Source organism: Monodon monoceros, unplaced genomic scaffold, assembly GCF_005190385.1.
Source record: "Monodon monoceros isolate NGI ecotype Baffin Bay Population unplaced genomic scaffold, NGI_Narwhal_1 Super_Scaffold_21, whole genome shotgun sequence".
NCBI lineage: Eukaryota > Metazoa > Chordata > Mammalia > Artiodactyla > Monodontidae > Monodon > Monodon monoceros.
Window position 1 is genome coordinate 97,858,009 of NW_021703778.1, and position 22,227 is coordinate 97,880,235.

Here is a 22,227-nt window from a genome sequence, read left to right on the forward strand (position 1 = left end):
TCGGCAGCTAAATGGTTTTCTTTCCAGAAGTCTTCTTTCCATTTCTGCATCCACATTGAGGCTCATGCTCTGCCGTTTCTAACGGTTAAGATATGAGTAGGGAAACAGATATCCAAAGGAATAGCATAGAAGTCGAGAGCAACGCATGTCAAGTTTATTAATGCATTTGTCAGTTGCCGGATCCGAGGACCTAGTTAAAGAGAAGGAAAAAAGTGTTAACCCTGAGATCTCCTCTCGTCTATATTGTCCTTCTTACTATTTGAGTTATTAATACTGTGTTGATAACTTATCTGCTTGAGGCAATACCGTCCCCTCTTTTTCTTTAAAGACAGCCTGTACCTTTAGTGGTGGGAATCTTCACAAAGAATTTATTCAGTGTGTAAAGTGGCACCATTGCTCTGCTGCTCATTTGTCATTTACTTGTTCACAGCAGGCAAATGGCCCCAGGTGAATTATGAGTAGGTGTTATTCATACCCGGGCTCCTCTGCAGCACTGAGTACTTTGCTCTTCAGACCTAATAGCTGCTATTTTGGTCTTGATTAGCAGTATTTTTTCTTCCTCCACCAACTCTTGAACTTACTAATTAGACCACAAAGACTTGCCTTTTCTTCCTGTGATTGGGGGAATATCTCTCTTCCAGTTGTTACTTTTACATGGAATTAAAACGATGCATTGCGTTCGTTTTAGAATTTGAGTCAAAAACCCAAGGCATGTTACATCCATCGTTTTCATTCCTTGTGGGTGTTTTAAAACCTGGGGATAAAACCTAAGCCATGCTGATGACCTCTTATGTGATCTTTTGAAATGATGTGCATATTCATAATTCACAGACGAAAGTATTGTTTACAAAGAACAGAATAGTGATTCAAGAGATCTGGTTTTGCTCTCCCTCCAACGTGCTTTAAAATGTTACACAAGATAACGTCTAGAATCTGATTTGCCAGCCACTACATGAGGAGAGTTTTGTAAAGGAAATGTTTAAAATTGTTTTAGAAGTTAAGATTTACAGACAGTTAAGTTGACAACTTTATTTCTCTACTTTTCAGTAGTTCACTGAGTAGTTTTTAAATAGTGACCTGAACAAACTACATGAACTGAAACATTTTACGAGTCATTTGGAAACAATATCTTGTTTGCTCTTAAATTCCTGTTGTGTAGCAAATAGTTGATTTTAAATAATTCAAAATGCTATGGAGAATTAATTTGTGTTTCTTCATCCAAGTTATTTCAGGGAGTGATTACAAATTGTTTTTAAAACAGTCATTCCAGGATTAGCTGCTTTCTCTGTCAGTATGTTTTCCAATCATTTTTCTTCCATTCCACTTAAACTCAGCTGAGCTTTATGCAAAGCCTTTAGATGAGAACGACTGGTACAGGAAAGCTGTTTGTAAGCCTCTGTCTGACAGTTCTTTTTGAGCTATTGAGTGGTTGACAGGATTTTAAAACCCTTGACCCTAATGATCCATTTCTCATTAGAGTGCTTTCATCAAAGACTTTTGCCTTAAGCGCTACTTTAGCACTTCGCTATACATCCCAACATATTTCTACTTCAAAATAGGATAGATTATCATCTCTTTGGGGCGGGTTCAGGTACAGTACTGCCTCAGAGCACTGAGGGCGGAATAATTGATTTCCATCCCACCTCCTCCATCCCAAGGACAGTCACTTGAGACTTGAAATCTGAATCATTACCCTGGTAAGCTGTAGCATCTAGGTTCAAACAATTCTTCTTCTTTTACCTAAAGATGAGAGTTTTTAGAATTTAATGCAAGCTCTGAGACTGAGTGAACACAAAAAGGCTTACTATTGTCATTCAGCAAAACCTCTTAGTAAACAGCTAAAGGGAATTACTTTTTTTGTGAAAAATACAGCCAAGAAAGATGAGAACTTTTTGATGTTCATGCGGAAGTTTCCAGAACCTCCTCTGATCACCTTTCAGTTTGAAAAATGAGCACTGTGGTTTCGCTCACTCGCTGATTTCCCAGGTAAATTGTGTCATGAATGCTTTATCCTTGAAGATGATGATCCTAGCCAGCACCTGTGAGCTTTGGCACTGAGCTCACCCAGAAAGGCTGAGGTTCTCAAACTGGAATGAGCATATCCTTCAATCCCCAGCCTTGTCTTGCGTAGGGCCAGAAATCTGCTTTTATTTTTTTTCAAACAAACTCCCGTCTGGTTCTTAGGCAGGTGGTCCACAGACCTCACTTTCAGAAATTGTGGAAGGTCTGAATTTGCAGTCATCGGCCTTATACATCTGTTTCCTTGTTTGACTAAGTAATGACAAAGTAGCTAGATGTCATCACAAAACGAGGCAAAGCTACCACCGACCTTGGCTTCATTAGTATCATGTTCACCCTTACCTACAGCCTGCCATGAAAAGTTTCGAATTGCTGTAGTAATGAATGAACTTGCTTCTTTGCCAAAATGTACACGTTTACTGGAAAGCCAGACATGGCGCTCATCTTCATCTTATTCACTAGAACATACGGACAAATGCCGCTGGAGAGCAACTGACTAATTTGAGACACTTTCAAAAATAAATTAATTAATTTTTGGCTGCGTTGGATCTTTGTTGCTGCGCACAGGCTTTCTCTAGTTGCGGCGAGCCAGGGCTACTCTTCGTTGCGGCGCGCGGGCTTCTCGTTGCAGTGCCTTCTCTTGTTGTGGAGCACGGGCTCTAGGCACACAGGCTTCAGTAGTTCTGGCACGTGGGCTCAGTAGCTGTGGCTTGTGGGCTCTAGAGCATGGGCTCAGTAGTTGTGGTGCCCGGGCTTAGTTGCTCCACAGCATGTAGGATCTTCCCAGACCAGGGACCGAACCTGTGTCCCCTGTATTGGCAGACAGATTCTTAACCACTGCCCCACCAGGGAAGTCCTAGTTTGAGACATTTATCTTCATAAGGTCTGACAAACTTCTCTTGGGTCACCATGAGCAAGGACTTTCCTTTCTGAGGTGTGGCATTGCTCTTTCAGCTTCTACCAGTGTGTTCATCCTCTCTCATGGCACCAAGTTGACACAACCATTGTGTATTGGAGGTAACTCCTGATGAGGTTTTCCCTTTCCCCTTCCCTCCTGAGTAATCTGCCCTGCAACACCTATTCTCTGTCCTCATTGTTGATGGGAAACCTCACGAACTTGGCTTAGTTGTCTAGCACGGATAAGGAAGGGAACTGAAGTGAAGGTTCTGTCGCGTGAACTTGGATGGTTGGGCAGAGGCAGTATTTGACATGGTATTTCCTAGTCACCTTCACCAGATGCTGAGTGATGGGTTGGGTTCAAATAGGAAGAGACTGAGTCTCCTACTGGTTTCCTTGTGTTTATCAAAGCTGGCTCACGACCTGAGTGAAAGGTATCAGTGACTTCAATGGGAGGCGGTTTGGAGAGAACGGAACCCAACACGTCTCCACAGTTGAATGAGCATTTTGATGTTTGTTCATCCTTCATACTTGGAATGCTTCCTGGTAAGGATGGCACTACTGAAGTAGATATAGCCCACTCCACTGAAGCAGTGCTTATTATTAAGTGAACATTTTTAACTCATGCAGCTACTTCTGACTGGCAGTGCTAAACCCCTCTCTAGTATACATGTTTTAAAATATCTGTGTTGAATATTACATGTCCCCTTGTAAATGGGGGCATGTGATACTAATCCTTGCACATGTAAATATCTAGTGGTAGTAGTTTAGCTCAGACACTATGAGGCAGTTGAAGGGGGTAGGATATAGGAGGACTTCTTCCATATTGGAGAAAAGTATTTATAGCTGTTATTTATTTCCACAAAGGCTTTTTAAAACTGAAACTTTTATGAACGTCTATCCATATACTCCTGCCAAAAGAAAAAATTTGAATCCAGAACTTAGTTTATAGTGACATGTTTATTTTTTCCGAAACAAAAATTCCATGGAGGGGACAAAAAGTAAAAACTGCATTTGCACATTGGAATTTGGATTCAATCTGAGAGTGGGAAGGAGGCATTGGGAAAAAAATTCAAACCATTTGGAAGCCAAGCTGTCGTCCTTGCCCTTTGGCACCTCGAGCTTTATCCACTTCACATCCAGAGCCTCATGGAGCTGTTACTGTAATCAAGCAGGACTCAGTACACAGGAGGTTCTTCCCGATAATAATAGTGGTGAGCATTGCACCTAAGGGGACAGAGCTGCCATTGCGTACACAGTGTCTCTGTTCCATCAGCCTTTAGTTGAGCTTGGCATTGTCTCTTCTCTTGTGGGCGCCTCAGAAGGCTTTCCTCAATCTTCCCCTTCCTGTATGTGATGAGAGGCCAAGAGACACACATTGTCCCCTCCTGAAGCTGCTGGATACCACTGCTGGAGAAAATGGAGAAGTGCCTTGCCATGGAGAAAAGCTTTGCCATGGTTTCTAAATTCTCTGACAAACACGTCATTTCTCAAAAGGGAGGAGAGGGCAAGTGGAATTGCCAAGGAATATATACACTGCTGGTCAGTGTTCCTCCCACCAAAACTAAAGGAAACCAAGCTGGAGACTAAAACACAAACATTAGGTTGAGACTAGGCTTTCCTGCCAGTCCGCCCCCCTCAGCTTTGATCTCATCTCTTGATATTTCTGCCTATCACACCTCATTCCGACTCCACCATCCTGTACCCTGTGCTGTTCCTCCTGCTGAGGCTGGTACCCCTAATTTATTCATGGCACATGGAACACACATGCTGGTTTCATCTCCTTACTGACATGCTGCTTTTCCTCTTTCCCGAGCTCTGCTTTTTTTCCCAATATGTAAGCTCTTTGGAATAACAACTTCAGTTTCTCACAGTAGATCCCATTGAAAACTAGCAAATTAGGGTCCCATTCCTTACCACAGAGCGTTTTGTATTACCTGTGCTACTCATTAAGCTAGAGTTTCATTTATGACCGTATTTTTTTTAGGGCCGTACAAAGAGTCATTGTTTCCGCTATCTCCGTCTATAAACAGTGGGTATTGTTTGCTGCTCCTCCGCACAGCTTGTTTTTTCCAGGTGCAAGTGTTCCACATTTCTACCTTTTGACACCTTTGTTATTCTACATGCCGACCATGCCAGGCAGGGAGGCAAAACTTGGCTCAATCAAGACCCAAATCAACCATCCAGCCTGTGAGTGATGCATTTTCCCAGCAGGCAGCTTTACAAGCCAGCTGCCCAGCGTTTTGACTCTGATTCTTTGGCCGCCCCTTCTTCCTTATTTTAAAGAACACAAGCTTCACAGCACTGATTTTTGCCAGGCTCTTGGTGACATTTTTCCTATGTACCAGAAACAACTGATGCTTGCAGAATAGAGGCGTCCAGGGTACCTCAGCATTACTTTTGGTTGGGGCCATAGCAGGCAAGATCATAAAAACAACAATTATGTGGATTTCAAATTACTGGGTTATTCATTTGAAAGAAATTCTTATATATTGATGAATTGAACTCTTTTAATGAAAGATCTAGAGTAAGAATCAGTTACTGTCCAGGGACCTGACTTTACTTGTTTGGTCCAGTTACTCTACAGTATCTTTCAAATTGGGGTCAGAGACATCCTGCTTCAGAATCACCTGGGAGATTCTTTTAAAGTACCACCTGGAGAAGGGTGCCAGGAATCTGAAATGTTAGCAGCCTTGCCCAGGAGATTCTTGGGCCAACTGTATTCACACTTCCAAAACAAGCTTATTTGTGTTACCTCTTGTGAGAAATCTCTGAGCATCATCAAAAGGATAGTTGATGTTGCAAGTGTGGCTCTTAATAAACATTCTCCCTATGAGAGGCTAGACTGTAATGGATCCGTGGATCAGTGTGAATTAAACAGCCAATATCTGGGCATTTGAGGGATGAGGCAAAGAAACAGTGATTGTGGGTTTTTTAGTTCTTTATCACTTTGGGCTGGTATTTCTTGGCAGGACTTTTGTCAAAGGATATTGGTCCTGCAATTTGGATTTCCTGCTTCTAGGTGGCAGTGGCTCCTCGCTCGCGTAGAGAGTGTTTCAGCAAGTGTTCTGCTCAAGTAAATATTTAACTCCCTAGTAGAAACTTATTATTTTATTTTTTTAAAATGTCAACAGCTTTCTGTAACTTGGTAATCTTCCTCTCCCTTCTGCATAATCAACTCATTCCATCCCTTTCCTTCTGAGTACTCCCTCTTTCCTGGAGTAAAACCTCAGGCCAGCATGGCATCAGATGCTGCAGTTTTTCTGCTCACGACCATGAGTGATTTTGCTTCGTAAGTCTCCTTGTGCTGTGGTAGTGATTTTCCACAGCTGTCAGTCCTCCCAGGGATGCTCACTGTTCCCTAGAATGAAGAACCGCCAAGAGACTGGGGGATACTGAGAGCATTGCCTTCCTGTGGTTGATTCCTCGGGCATCAGAAGGCACCTTCTTCACTTCATTCCTTTAAAAGATAATAGAATCTTCCTCCTCTCTGCCCAGAAGGAATGTTTTCCAGCTATAAGTTTAAATTCTGTGTGCCTTACTGTTTACGTATAATGGTTTTTGTTAGCAAAGTTCAGGCAAAAATTGGAACTCAAATGTTTCAAATAGTTTCTGTATATATTTTCAGAAGGACCTTTCTGAAAGATCCTTTTCCATAGCAAAATATATTTTTAAAAAACTTAAGCGAGGTTTTATACATTTTAAACTTGTTTCATGATAGCTTTTAACACAGATAGGCAAAGTCTCTTCCCTCGACATGTTTAAAATCTGGACGTACACACGTTTAAAATCTCCACGTGTATGTCCTTGGTGGAAACTTGTCCCATCATGCCCAGAGTTGAATTGCTTTTTGGAAGAGAGAGCTTACGTGGTAAGTTGGTTTCAGATTTCAGAACTGCATGAAGATGGAAATGAGCGTGCTTGCCAGGAATCTCAATTTTAGAAAGCTCTTGAGTCCCGATAGTCCCACCAACTGCAGCCCGTAATCTTTGCAGTAGCCATTCCAGAGTAGAGAACTCTTCCTGAGATAGTCAAGAACCTCATATGAAATTATTAAAGTATGAGCATTGGGAGGAGACTTCCCTGGCGGTCCAGTGGTTAAGACTCCGTGCTTCCACTGCAGGGGGCACGGGTTCGATTCCTGGTTGGGAAACTAAGATCCCCACGTGCCGCTCGGTGTGGCAAAAAAAAAAAAAAAAAAAAGGAACTGGGAGGAGGTAGCCTAGTAGAATTAGAGTTCCACAACACAATGTTCGTATAAGGATGAGAACCTTCTCTTCAGGAATATTGACACAGTATCAGAAAGTGTTGAGCCTGGAATTCCCGATTTAAATGCTATTCTCAGCATGTGGTTGTGGGGAAGTGTTTCAACCTTCCTGAGTCTCAGTTTTCTCATTTATAAACTGTCTATAATCTTTTTGCTAAAAGAGTTGATGTAAGAGTTAAATGAGGTAATATTTATAAAGGATTTAGTACAGTACCTGCTACAATTATATAGCTAGGTAAATAGATACATTTTAAATGTATATATGAATTCTATTCTTATTTCTCCACTTGCCCATATAAGTTTTACCTAATTCCTTTGTATCTCAGTTGACCCACCTCTAAAATAGTTGTAAAGCCACCAACAATTTTTGTAGAAATACAGAGACTGGGCAACAGCTTCAGGTTTAAATATTCACTATATAACTTTCTTCATTATAATCTATCAAAAACTTAGCAGAGGTGACAAAGGTAGATTTAAAAGGCGCTTAACTGCATAAATACTTAAAACCTGCTTGGGATGAGATGTAGGTGTTAGTTTGGTTAACGATCGGCTCTGCCTTTGAAGTATAAACACAATACAAATAATTATGTATTATCAATAACAGAGAGGCAGTCCACAAATGAGCGCATGTCTGCTGCAGGTGGATGAGATCATGTCTGTGAAGTGCTTAAAGCTCCTGAAATACAAGCTATATGTCCCATCTCTAGCCATCGTGATGCTCACCCATAGAAAGTTGGTCTTATCCAATGCCACACTGTACCTAGTGGGGCCAGATTGACCTGGAACATTTTCTGGAGGAGAGGATAATTTTCTGCCCCCGAGGGCTTGGGAAGTCTTCTCATCCATAGTGTTTGAGTAGGACTGCATTGAGCCATCATAGGGAGATGGTTTTCAGTCCTGTGTGAGGCACTGTGGTGAAATGGAACAGACAAGGCGTGTAGAAGCCAGACCACTGGGGACAGAGTCCATCCAGCTCTGCCTCTTGCCAGCAGACATAGTGCCCATGGAGGTGAGTTGGGGGGATGGTGAGTTAGGTGAAAAAGCAAAGGGAAGTAAGGACAGAGGTTCTGGAAAGCCTATAACTTAAAAATGCTGCTTCAACGAATGGAATTTTAAACAGAAGGGAAGAATCCACACAAGGAAATGGAAGGATAACTCTCCCATCTTGTTCATTCATTAAACAAAAATTTGAGTTCTGGCTCTGTGCCAGGAGCTACTTGCCCACGTAAACCCTCTTTAGGCCACGCTCCAGCCTGGGCTGGCCTTTCCCCATCCCAACATGGCTGAGAGGCCTCTTGGTCCTGTAAGACATATAACTCATACTCTCCAATTTAGCATTGAATGTAAACTTTTTTATTGTTTCATAAAGTCTCATCTATGGTAGATCTGTCTCTTCAAATAGCTTAAGAATTCCTTAAAGGATAGAAACCATGTCTTTTCTCTTTCGTTCCCCACAGCAGCTAGTACAATACTGCATGCATACTGTTAGGTTCTCTAAATACTGGCTGACTGCCTAATGGACATGGGAAAGGGAAGTAAGGTTACTTGGGCTGACTTTGGTTGCTGGGTCTCCAGGAATTCTCCTTTTGTGGAGAACATGTGTCTTTCTCTCAGGTTCCTCCTCTTCTCCCAGGTGAGCCTCCCTCTGCTGACACCTGCAGGGATACCACTACATCATCACAGAGACTTTGCTCTCCCATCATCATTCTGTTGCCCAAATGGAGATCCAGGGACGATCTGCCGAGTGCAATTACTGTCTTTGTGGTACTTTTGACCCTTGGTGTGGCTTGTTCTTCCTGAATTCTTTTTCCATCCGATAGAAACACTGGTTATCTTCCACTCTTCTCCTGTGTTCAATTAGTCACCAGATCGTCTCTCTCTGAACTTCTGAAGATTTTTCAAATTCACTGCTTTATCTCCATTTCAACTACCATTATTTTAATTCATGCCATTGTCCCCTTGTAACCAGTTTATTGCAACAACTTCCTAACTAGTTTCTCTGCCTTGGTCTAGCCCACTTCACACTGGACCTGCAGTGATCTTTCAAAGATGCACATTTGATTGGGTCGCTTCCTTGAATGTAGGCTATTGCACTGAAGACAAGAGTCCAAAATCCTTGGCAGGGTGACTCAAGACCCTCAGTCTAGCACCTACTTCTTTCTCAGCCTCACCTCTCACCTCCCTTTGCTTGTTCCCCTCCCCCTCCCCCTCTCTCCACTGCAGCCCTGTTCAACTCTGGGTGCTTCCTCACGCTTCCTTACCCACCTATGGGCCTTTTGAATCATACTTTGGAAATTTTCCGTTTGCTGCCCCAATTCTCCACGAGACCGCACAACCTTGAAGAGCAGGGATTTTGCCTTATCCTTACACAAAATAAGAACTTCAGAAATAGTAGATATATACATAAACATTTAAGTGAGTTATTGATATGTGGATTTCACTGCCCTGTGTGGACAACATTTGACATTTATTGAGTACTTACTGTGTGCCAGACCATATCGTAAGTTCTTTAAATATAAAAAATTAGTTTATTCTGAGAAGTGGGTACTATTAGATTTCTACTTTACAGGTAAGGAAACTGAGGCAAAGAGACTAACTTATCTGCCTAACGTCATTCAGCTAATAAGCGGTTGAACAGAGATAGGACCTCAGGCGATCCTGTGCTAGAGGGTTCGCTCTTAACCAATATAACCTATACTGCTTTTTCATTCAAAGCCATTGCCGCACTTACAGGGTATATTATCGAGGCGCGGCCATATGAGAGCCAGATGGGCTAACAGAGAAGTGGGAGGAGACCCATGACGATGAGAGAAGAAGGGTCCCTTGAATCTTAAGCAGGAGGCTTGGGGAAGGGGCTCAACAGGCAAGTGCATGCTTAGTGCTGCAACCACCGCTACCATCAGTCACATACTCTCGGCTAGTCTAGGACACAGAGAGTCAGCTCAAGAAGGCTTGAGTTGAGCACTTGCTGTTCTGTCTACTAAGGATAGCAAAAGTAGAGTCAGACACAGATTTTGCAAGATACCCACAATCTAGGGAGACAGACTGCGTTGCGTGAAGAACTATGTAAGCCACAGCGACTGTGGTTGACAGCATAATAGAGGGAGAACATCCCTGTTTCTGTTAACTATTTCTTCTCTTCATTCCCCTGAAGGATTGCCTTGTACAAACTAGTACCCTGGTGAGTGTACATTGTGGGGTGCTAGGTAGAAAAATGCTAAATGAATCCAGTAACAGGAGTGTTACATTCCCGCCTTCTTGGACTTAGTAAAGCCCCAGAAAAATACTTTGAGTACAGCGAGGTATATGTTACATAGACTTACGGAACATGGAGGGTCCTAGGCCCTCCCTTTCACTGTTTTCTACACAGTGGGGTTAAATGAATACCTAGCTCCTGGCTTATGCAGAGCCCTGGCATCTCAAGGTTTTCTGTAGGACATTTGGAAACATGGTGCTTCTCTAGGCTGAGGACAGGGCTGGGGAGAGTGATGAGGAGCTATTTCAGAACAGATGTCAACAGAGCCCTTCTCTCCGTGCTGAGAATCATCAAACACATGCCCCACGCCTGGCAGGCAGTGACCGACGCACAGGCTCCAGAGCACAGACACAATGAGCCGGCCTCCTGGGGGAATTCTCATGCTGCAAACAAATTAGCTTTGATGGACCAGTGGCCTTGGCTCATTCTTGGCAAATGTGGAGGTGGGAGCTCAGGCCGGTGTGGAGTGTAATTAAGGATGGCAGCTGGTGGAGCAGGTCAGATGGCTCTGTGCTCTGTACTCCCATGTCACAAGTTGCTAGCTGCATTTTGTTTTCCTCCAGATATTCCTGTTGCCCTGTTCCCTCCCCTGCCACTGCCCACATGTTGTTCTGCCTGCTCTTGGAGTGGTGTGACCTTATCCCCGAGCATGGACAGTCCAGGCAGGACCGCACTCTAGAGGAAGAAAAACTAAACTGTAAGGAAACTATGTAAACCAGTGACAGATACAGTGTTCCCATGTGAGATGCTTCCCCCCACTCCCCATGCTCACTCTCCCTCTGTCAATGTACCCATTTGTACCAGGAATTAAATCACGACCACCTTGGGACTTTTAATTTCTGGAGGGAAAAGAAAAATGTAATTGGAGCATGCCTCGTGTCTGGTATCCGTGGTCCTCTATCAGGATGGGGGATGGCATTGCCGGGGGAGAACTCCTATCCCTGTCCAAGCAAACCAGAACAGGAGGAAAGAGAGCTGACAGGATCACACAATCTCGTATAAGGACAGGATCTCTAGCACTTGGAGCTGTGAAGGTTTCTGTCTTAAAGAGACCGGACTAAATAGGGTTCTTGTAAAAGTGAGCGTGAATGTTGGGGTCATTCAGTTGATTAGCCAAAACGCACCCTTTAAAGTACCAGCCATACCCGCAGACATTCCTGAACAGAGAAATCTCCAAATCGCATGCTCTAGTGAAGTGAAGGAGGAAGTGGACACACTCAAACCCTAGCTCTTTTTGCTTCCTATTCTGGTGACATGAGATCAAGATAGACCAAGATGTGGTAGGAAAAAAAAACCTCTGTAAAATCTTCTGAGGTGGCATCGTCTTTTGGGAGACTGAGTCGGACTGTATATATTTGTGGCATATGGTCTTTAGGGAAATGCTTCATCATATTATTGCCTGGTACTTGTAATGATGCGATATGTACTCTAAAAACACTTCCTGATGTGAAGCCTTGCCCTGCATCACCAGCCGTCTGCTTGTTCAAGTCTCATACAAATGAGTTAATTAGCTGCAGCAGGAACAAACGTTGACAACGATGCAAGAAACGTAAAATAAAGGCTGTTGTCTCCTCGTGTTACATACAGTTTCTCCTTGGCTACATCATGTTCATAAAGAGAACTGGGCAATTTCCTATAACACCAGAATTCTAGGGAGTCTGGGTTTTTAGGATTTCTGACTGTAGAGATCCTAAGTAGAAAAGTATTTAAGTGGCAAAAGGTAAGTCACCCGTGGGCCAGTAGCCTTCAGGATAGGATGAGCCACTCTTGGCTTAAGGGGGTCTCAGAACTTTACTAAAGGGAAAGAGTGGGCAGGTCCAACAAGTGGGACATCAGTTTATTTTTGAGGGCATTGTGGTTGGGGAAGAGGAGGAAGAAGGTACAAATACAAGCACTTGGAAATTAAAGGGAAATTAAAGATCACCAATTCCATAATCTTTATTTAAAAAATGAAAATGTTGAAAATCAGAGGGGTTATATGTGCTTTAATAGCAGGCTTGCTTTTAGCTTTTAAGTTGGAGCTCCATAGAAACAGTGTTACCTGTCTCGGAGTGTTAGACATAGCTGTGGGTGACTTCCGGCCCTCATTCCTTATTCCTGTTACTCTGATGGTGTCAATGTTCAGCCAATATAACAGAGGAAACAAAGGCTTGGTGTGCAAGGTGAATATAAGCTGTGTTCCCAAAGAAAATGATGTATCGTGGAACCGGATTGTAAACTCCTGAAGAGCATTGATTTTGTTTTGCATGTTTTTATATCTTTCTCAATACCAAGCACTGTGTTTTGCAGAAATATAAAACTTAAATCTTTGCTGATTGAAAATAGTCTAGGGCTTCCCTGGTGGCGCAGTGGTTGAGAATCCGCCTGCCAATGCAGGGGACACGGGTTCGAGCCCTGGTCCGGGAAGATCCCACATGCCGCGGAGCAACTAAGCCTGTGCGCCACACCTACTGAGCCCACGTGCCACAACTACTGAAGCCCGTGCACCTAGAGCCCATGCTCCGCAACAAGAGAAGCCACCGCAATGAGAAGCCCACGCACAGCAACAAAGAGTAGCCCCCGCTCGCCGCAACTAGAGAAAACCTGCACAGAGTAACAAAGACCCAATGCAGCCAAAAATGAATGAATGAATGAATAAATAAATAAATTTATTAAAGAAAATGGTCTAGTTGTGAAAAAAATCTGTAATATTTTCATCAGCAGCAGGAACAGAGTTAAGTGTATGGATTTGGAGACAGAGTGTCTAGATTTGAATCCAACTCACCCAAGTGTAAGCCGTGACCTTGGGCAGGTGACCTAACTTCTCTGTGCCTTAGTTTCCTCGGCTGGAAACTGAGAGATAAACAGTATGTATACATGGAGTGATTGTGAAGATTAAATGAGCCAGTATAAGCAAAGCACTTAAAACAATACCTGGCACAGAAAAGTACTCGATGAGCATTAGCTATTACTAGTCAATCTGCAGAGAAGGCTGTCTGTTATTGAGAAATGTTTGAAAATATCATGGTATTACCTGAGCATAAAATAAATTAGAATGATTGTTGTAGGGGTCATCAATTTCTTTGTTCAGAATTAAATTTATGTAGCTCTTAATCCTCTCTCTTTACACTGTGGCATCCAGATTTTCTTAACAAGTAACTGGGTTCCCTGTTTTGGTCACTATTGCCGAGTGTTTGGTCACTATTCTGGTCTTGTCCTTGTACAAATTATTGTGGATGAGATCCCAGTGACTTTCTTCCTTTGGTCCCACCCAGACATCAGTGTCGATCAGCCTTCGCTCCTTCAGCAAGGCTGGATGTGTATTCTTCTCCCATGTGTGCCCCCAGCCATTACTCAAGCTGATCCTGACATTTTGGTCGCTGTTCCCTTGAGACTTAGGGCTTTTCTTCTCCTCATCCTTTAGAATCCAGCTTGAAACCCATTTTAACGTGAATAAAAAAAAAAAAAAAAAAGCTACCTTTTGTACTCATTCATCCATCCATCGATCCAAGTGTTACTTTGATTCATAGGCTCTTTGCCCTTGAGATGTTATTGCGTGACTGATCCCCAACTGATATGAGTAGGTATCCTCATTCTGGTTTTATTTCCACAGTATGTTCCTCCAGATCTCTGCGTCTGCAATTTTGTACTGGAACAGTCCCTCTCTGTCAGAGCCCTACAGGAAATGCTTGCCAACACAGGTGAAAATGGCGGCGACGGGGTGAGTACCTGAATTATGTCCTTGGTGGGGTTTGGGACACTCCATAGCCCAAAAGTACGCAATTCAATTCATTCCTCCAGCTTTGAACTAGAAAACCTTAGTTTTCCAGTTTCCTTGAGTCAATCCTCTTATTCCTGTTACTTAGCAGCCCTAACTCTGCTTCCTTTGGGTTAACGAACTTCCACCAGAAAATAGATCATCATTAATGCTGCCTGAACAGGGCATAGGACATTGAGCCCATAATCCACTGGGAAATATGGAGAGGCTGAAAGGGCCTTGGGATGTGGGGGGTGGGTACCTGTTAGGCTGGTTGTTTTTTCTTGGGAAAGTCTCATCAGAGATTTATGACTGCCTCAGTGCAGCACAACCAGGTTACAGCATTTTGGAGAGGATTTCCTGTAGAATGCAGAATCTTTGACATGTACCCAGATTTCCACAGTTTCACTCATGATGAGCAAGTACAAAGCTGTCTTGAGTTTCTATTGTTGGTAAAATTGTCTCTAAGTCTTTAACTGAGGGATGACGGTCTCCCAAAGGTCTCCCAGGCAAGACCTTGGCTAGAGACTTCAGAGTAATGTTGACCCTTTCACTGATGACCCACATCTATTTATATACATTTATCATCAAGTATTTTAATTCTATGGCCTGTGTATCTGAAGTCTAAACACCCCCCCTCCACCCCCCTTAGATACTTTATTCGATGACTATCCTTTATCTTCTGCGTTACTACCTCAGACTAACTGCTTTGCTTCCTTCTGTGCCTATCTCCCCTATCATTTTTTTTTTCACTCAACTGTCATAATGTTCTTTCCAAAATGCAAATCTAATCACTACACTTTACCGTTTTAAAATTCTCTGTCTGCCCATTACCTTAAGAGAAATCCCAAATTCCTTAACTAGGCATAAAGGCCTTCAGGATTTGGTGAGCCCTGCTTACCTTTCCTGCCCCGTCTCTCACCCCCCAACCCCAAGCACTCAGTGATCCAACCACGTTGAATTCCCTTCACTTCCTCAAACACGACAACTCTCTTTACCCCCAATCATATGTGTCAGCTGTTTCCTCCATGTAAAACAGCTTTCTCCTCTTCTCTCTCTTCCTTTATGTAATCTTTACTTCTCCTTCAAGGAACGAGTCTAGATATTAGGTCGACTGAGAAGCCTCTGTTGACCCCGTAAGTCTAGGATGGGTGCCCTTGCCTGAGCAACAGTCAATAACTAGTTCTTACCATTGTGTATTATAATTACAAATCTAATTTTTTGCATCTTATACTGCACATAGGTAGGAGTATTTGCAGGACCTAGCACAGTTTATTACTTGACTTGAAAGAACTCATACATCATAAAGAAGTGTCTCATTGGTGGTAGAAGAGACAATGACCGTAGACTCAAGAGAACCAATGTTTACATTTGGGTCATCTTGCAGCTCTTAATGTGATCTTACATAAGTCTTCCAATCTCTTGGCACCATAGTGTTCTCATCTATAAAATTAGGATGTTTAATTCGTTTTCTAGGGTCCTTAACACCAATACTTGCGATTCTTTACTCTTTTGGCTTAGCATAGTATGCTTTCATCAGCCACCTGAAAATAGCTTTTCCTTAGAGCATTAACACAGGTGAGTTTTTGTTCTTTTGATGTTCACTGAAATCTGAAATCTGTGTTCACCTCCTCCTGACACTGACCTCAGTACCCCATGCTTTCCTCCTTAGGTACATACCCTCAAACGTTTCCAGTTCAGTGGAACAGATTACTTTTTTTTTTTTTTTTTTTTTTTTGCGGTACACGGGCCTCTCACTGTTGTGACCCCTCCCGCTGCAGAGCAGAGGCTCCGGACGCACAGGCTCAGCGGCCATGGCTCACGGGCCTAGCGGCTCCGCGGCATGTGGGATCTTCCCGGACCAGGGCACGAACCCGTGTCCCCTGCATCGGCAGGTGGACTCTCAACCACTGCGCCACCAGGGAAGCCCCAGATTACTTTTTAATTGCTCCCTTTTCTTTCCAGTATACTTAACTCATGATTTACAGACACCTTTGGTGAGAGAAACCTGGTTGATGTGGAATATCACCACTTTCAGTGTCAACCAAGATCAGCTAGACCCTGCCGATATATAACCCAGGATGGAAATTTGGAAGATAGAGAGAAGCTATGTTAACTGGAGAATTATCTTGTGTGCGTTCTCTTATCTTGTTTGTTCACAAAGTGCATTTCAAAGGACTTCTTTTTCTTTACCGTTTAGTTTGAGTAGTTCAGGGAATCCTATAGATGACAAAGTAAATTGAAAAGTTCTGTTTATAACCCTTGCTCTTCTTTGTTGCCAAGAACTTAAACAATAGTCTTAACTTGCTTTGTCTTTTGAAAAAGAATAAATAACAATTCATTTTCCAAATAGAATACTAATGCCAACTTAATAAGATTGAATTCTTAGCTTTGGAACATATGAATAAGACATACCTGAATTACCAGCCATGTTATAGCAGAAGTTTATTCCGTACAGTTATATATTTCAGGGGCCATCTTTAATTTATAATATTTAAAAACCAATATGTTAAATCTTATTGGAGGAGCCATTCTCTTTGAAAAATCAAGTCCAAAATAAACTCTCCATGACATTTTTAATATTAAAAAGTCATTGGATAACAACCAGCATGTTGGGTCAGACTCTGAAATTTCCCAATGTGTCATATTGCTGTTTTGTGCCATTTTACCAAAGAAAAGAGCGTTCCAACAGTTATTTCCCATCTTGATACATTATTGCTATTATTATTAATAACTAGAGATCTTAGAGCTAGATGAAGGGATTTGAAAAGAGAGCTGGAGTACAGATAGGAGAGGGTACTCTTTTTAAATGATTTAGATTTTATTATTTGTTGGTGGCTCCACTAGTTACCTGAACAGCAGCTTCAGTTGCTATAACTGAAGTTATAGCAACTGAAGCGTTGCTATAACTGAGAGTCCTTGGAACTCTCTCACAATTCCATCTGGGCTCTCAATCTTTATTATGAGAAATAATATTTTTATATAACCTCTTGAGCCTGAATGTTTTGCTTTTCTGAAGTGATTGCTGTGCTCACTTACTATTAGTACTTAATTTGATTTGAGATGATAATATTCAGCAGGGAAGAAAAAGAAAAAGTGGAAAAATCAAGAAGGAAGTGAGTTAACACGACAGAGCATAATGATTCTCCAGGGAGCCTGGGGATGTTTGACTGGGTTCGCACCTCCTCCGCATGCCAGTCCATTCTGTTTGGAAACAGGCATTTACTGCTTTTTAACAGATATTACTTTCCCTAATGATCACGACTGCCACCAAACGGGTTGCTTTGAAGACGGTCGTTTTTCCTTCTAGGCATAAACTGGTCCTTTTGTGTCTGTTCACTGCTGCACAGCAACTGAACTTTTTTAAAAAAATGACATGGGTTATTTGTTTATTTGTTTGATGAGCGTATAGAAGCCTTTTTGCAAGGATTGACGGTTCTGCAGCAATTCCTTTGGCCGGCAAAGAAAACAGAGGTGTCCAGCTTGGTTTAACGACTGAGTTTATTATGGAAATGTCCTTAGCTACAGCCAGTAGCCTGTGGGACCCAGCTTTATGTTGAAAAGGAGAATGAATGATGAGGAGGCCCTGGGGGCAGAGAACGTCAGTGCCCCTCAGAGTCCACCGTCGCTAAACTCATCCTTGGGTCACTTTACCGCTGATGAAATGCTATCTGATGTTATTCTGGGAATATTACCAAGAGATGGATGCTTGGCACTGTGGCCAATTAAATAGCTGGAGTTTGATGTAAAATCCCTGCATACAAATATTAAGGTATTTTCACATTTTGGATTGGTAGAACCTACGGTTTGTGAGGTCCCCAACCACCTTCAGCAGGACCTGGGGCTAAAAAGGATGTCACCATCTCCCTCTGAGTCCTCAGTCCTCATCATCCTATGGCAATGACTTTGAATACAGACCTAGCGGCATTTGTAGTGAGAGAAGCTCCGTTTCTGGAGTTAGGCAGATGTGTTTTCAGTCCAGGCTAAACTGGAGTGAGTGACCTCTGGGACAAATTGTTTCCCCTTTCTGTACTTGACTTTCCACACCTTCAAAATGCAACCTCCCTCATAGGGTTGGGTGAGAATTAAATAAGTGCTGACAGGTGCCTGTGGGTGTGGAAATGAATATTGGTTCCTCTTTTCATCTCTGGTCTACTTCCTCCTGTCACAGATCCTCAGGCATATTCAAATGCCTCAGAGGAAGGAGAGACCCACACTGTATGACCAGGTGAATGTTAAATCGAGGGCCGAATAACTACAAATGGGTTTTGACGTGAATGAACGTAATGCTTTTAAAAATGAAAGGCCTTGATTTACACAATTACCAGCTGCACTCCTGATAAGGGCTCTGGTTTTCTCTAAAAGTTGACTTAATCACTGTCAGACTTTTACTACTTAAAAAACAAGGGGCTTCCCTGGTGGCGCAGTGGTTGAGAGTCCGCCTGCCGATGCAGGGGACACGGGTTCGTGCCCCGGTCTGGGAAGATCCCACATGCCGCGGAGCGGCTGGGCCCGTGAGCCATGGCCGCTGGGCCTGCGCGTCCGGAGCCTGTGCTCGGCAACGGGAGAGGCCACAACAGTGAGAGGCCCGCGTACCGCAAAAAAAAAAAAACAAAAAAAAAAAACAAGAAAGAGATAAAATATACGTGTAAGAAGAATTAATGTTACGGTTGTATAAGATCACTCTTGACTTTAGATTCTAAAATATCTAGAATGCAAATACACACTCAGCCTTTTAAACTTGATTGGGAAATGTGACCTGGAAAGATACTGCTTATGCAAGAACCTGTCTCACGGATAAGCTCACTGAGAGGTGGTCCTTTAATTCCCCTTATTACTTATGAGATGGTCCCGTTAACACTAAGGGGAGCCTCAGGCTCCTTTCACTTGCCCCTGTCTTTAGAATAGGGAATACTACACGCAGCACAGTTGCTAAAGAAATGCGTACGTGTGGTGGCACATTTGTCAGGCTCAGGGATGACGTGCCCATGCTTTCTGAGAAGCTAGGGGTTGCCTCCTGGCGTTGTGTGACCTTGTAAATGGCCAAGGAGGCATAATCTTACATTTTGCTTACAAAGTGTCATCATGTAAATGTTATTTAAAGTACATGTCATGAGATACTTACCTTGTAGCCAAGATCAGGACATTCATCCATCTTATAAGGTCACGGAAAATTTAGTCACAGAAAGGTGACAGCATCATTAAAAAAGAACCTGCTCAAGAAGCATCTCCCCTGACATGGTTAGGTAATGAACAAATCAAAACAGATGCTGATGAGGGGAACTAGAAGCCCATTGTCTAAAGTTTGAATCCTGGCTGTGCCCAGATTTAGAGATCTTGTGCAAACTCATCCAAAATGAAGAAGGCAAAGAGGAGGCTTACCTTTTTATTCCTGGGACCCTGAGTTCCCACCATCATTTCTGTATTATAGAAGAGAAGGGACAACCCCCATCATCCAGATGTAGCCTCTCAATTTTCTGAGGTTTTTGTCTTCCCTTCATCATTGTCAGAAAAGAGCCAGAATGAGAATTTATTTTGGTATGTATGTGGGGAGGAAACAAGACTGATGGAGAAAGTTTGTACACAATTCCAAATAAACCTGGTCCCCACTGACATTTTTTAAAGGAAAGAAATTATTTAATGAGTCAAATCTAACAGTGGGCATTAATTGCACCTTTAAAATAGGACATAAGATTTCCTTTGGAGAGAAAGTACAAAGTCACTTCTGCATGTGTCGTATGTCAGTCCCAGGACCCGCCCATATATGCCCTAAAGCTAGAGTAGACAGGATGCATCAAAAATCACTTTATTAGGTGTTCAGGTCTGAACTTCCTTTGCACTAGTTGGTAAAAAGCCACTGCGTCAGGCTCTCCAAGTACCTCCTCATTGCTCCCACTCAGGACCTCTCCTCTCCAGTGCCACCACCTGTCGGGTTGTTCATCCTGTGGATGTTACCTGTGCCTGCTGCCTAATGGACAAGAGCCAGATACCACAGTATTAAATCCTTAACTTGTTTGACTTGATCCTACTTTTTCTTCTGAAAGGGAGAAAAATAACATTCTGATTTGGGATGCTTCCATTTCCTTTTTTGACCTTTGGCTGGTCATCCACACCTGCTACAAAAAAATAGTATTTTTGTATTAACAAAATAACCAAACCTATTTGGTGAAATTGCTCTTACATGCAAAAGCTTGGGGGGTTTATATACCAAAAACTACTCTTTAGAACCTGCCCCATGTTAGAGCTCATGGCAGCCTGTTTGGTGACAAAGCTGTCAGGTGGTTTAGTCCTAGTACTGCCACCTACTGGAAGTTTAACTGCGGGCAAATCTCTCACCGCCCTGGGCTTTGGTTTCACCATCTCTATAGGACAGACGTCAAGATGAAAAAGAACTTCCTCCTGTCTGTGATGGTTGCAATGCACCAAGTTAAAAGGGAAAAGTGTCACCATCTCACTTCCTCTGGTGTGTCCCATTGACAATAACCCATCACCAATTAGCTGTGGAAATTTTAGCCTGTTGGTATTAGCTGTTATTCTGGAGACCCCGGGTCCCATAATTTTAAGTAGATGGATAAATGCATTTATTCCCTTTCTGCCTTGGTGTGGACAAAGAGAAGTTTTTCAAACTCCATCCAAAACATCAACCCTAAATCACTAAGTGATGACAGTATAGTTTTAATTTCTTTTTTTTGAGACATGAATCTCCTATAAATTGTCTTTTGGAAGAATATGGGATGTATTCTGCAGTTTTGACGGAACTTCTTTCCTCAAAGAGCCAGATATTATTTTCAGAAATTAAACAATAATGAAAGGCCTCCAAACTAAGGTTTTTAATGTATTTTTCCACAGACCAAATTGTCATTAAACTTACGTCTCTTCTCACTTTCTTTCCCCTTCCTTACTGTTCTCGCTCACGTTAGGCTATGATTTTAGAATTTTATGCCGATATAATGGATTTTATTGTTTCTCTGATAAGCTAATACTAATGAAAACGTGTGCAAGTAACTCATACTTTACTGTTGAACCAGTCTTTCGATAACATGATATCTCATTAAAATTTGCCATCTGGAAGACCTTACTTCATGGTAAGAAAACTCCTCTTTGGTAAAAGAAAAACTCTAATTGATTGTTTGCAGTATTTCTAAGAAAAAGAAATTCCAAATTTTCTGATGTGGGTACTGACCATTTTCCTTGGGTGGATTTTCTTGCATAAATGTAATTACAAAAAAAAATGCTGCAGACAGATTTCAGCTACAGCATGTTGCTTGCTTGCTAGTTTCTTGATGACATCAGCACAGTACTGGAAAAGTAAAATCAAACTTTAACATCTAATGCCACTGCTTACTTCTAGCCAAAATCACAAAATATTCACCAGGTAGGAACTTCATACCCTCTGTTCCCATTGGTGTCTTTCTCTATTGTAAGTATCAGCAGATTCCTCAAATGACTTGAAAGCTTTCAGCAAGACTGACACACACTAAAATATCCATTTACTGTTTTGCTTTGGATTTTGCTAACTCAGTGACCTCTTGGAATGGGTATGTTATTCACTCCTTTACTGTACATGTACTTTGCATGGACAGCTGACTCCAGCTGTATTTGTAAAGAACTGGGCTTTTCACTTGTGAGTGTTCAGGACAGTTTCCATCCTTTGTGCCTCTGCAATTTAAAAAAACACCACCTCACCACACACTTCAATCTGGTGGAATTAAAGGTGGCTGCACACTTAGGAATTTGTTGCCAAGAAGCTCGTTAAACTGCTGCTCTGAAATTACAAGGATGGCTTGCCTGTGGACTCATTTTTTTTCCTTCGAGATATTGAAAATTGTTTTGAAATTCTTTTTCCCTCTGACTATGGTCTAGATGGCCTGTGGCCATAGGGTTCAAGTTGGGGAGATGACAGAAGTGTGCAACCTTGCCTTACTCCAAGTTTCTCAGTGCTTCAGACTCGCCTAGTCTATTACGCAACTCCAGCTCTGCTCCTCCGGAAGGCTGGAATTCATAATAAAAATGGAAGAAGCTAGTTGGATATTTTCCCTTCCTCATGCAACA

The 22,227-nt window shown here is 42.4% G+C and overlaps 1 protein-coding gene across 2 annotated transcripts in view; it reads left to right on the forward strand.

The window, feature by feature from the left end:
• RYR3 (ryanodine receptor 3) overlaps positions 1–22,227 on the forward strand; it is a 563,985-nt gene that overhangs the window by 213,119 nt on the left and 328,639 nt on the right. For both annotated transcript variants that reach the window (XM_029237020.1, XM_029237021.1), the window contains exon 3: positions 14,032–14,139. In XM_029237020.1, coding sequence (XP_029092853.1) covers positions 14,032–14,139 — 108 coding nt within the window. The remainder of the gene's footprint in view (positions 1–14,031; positions 14,140–22,227) is intronic.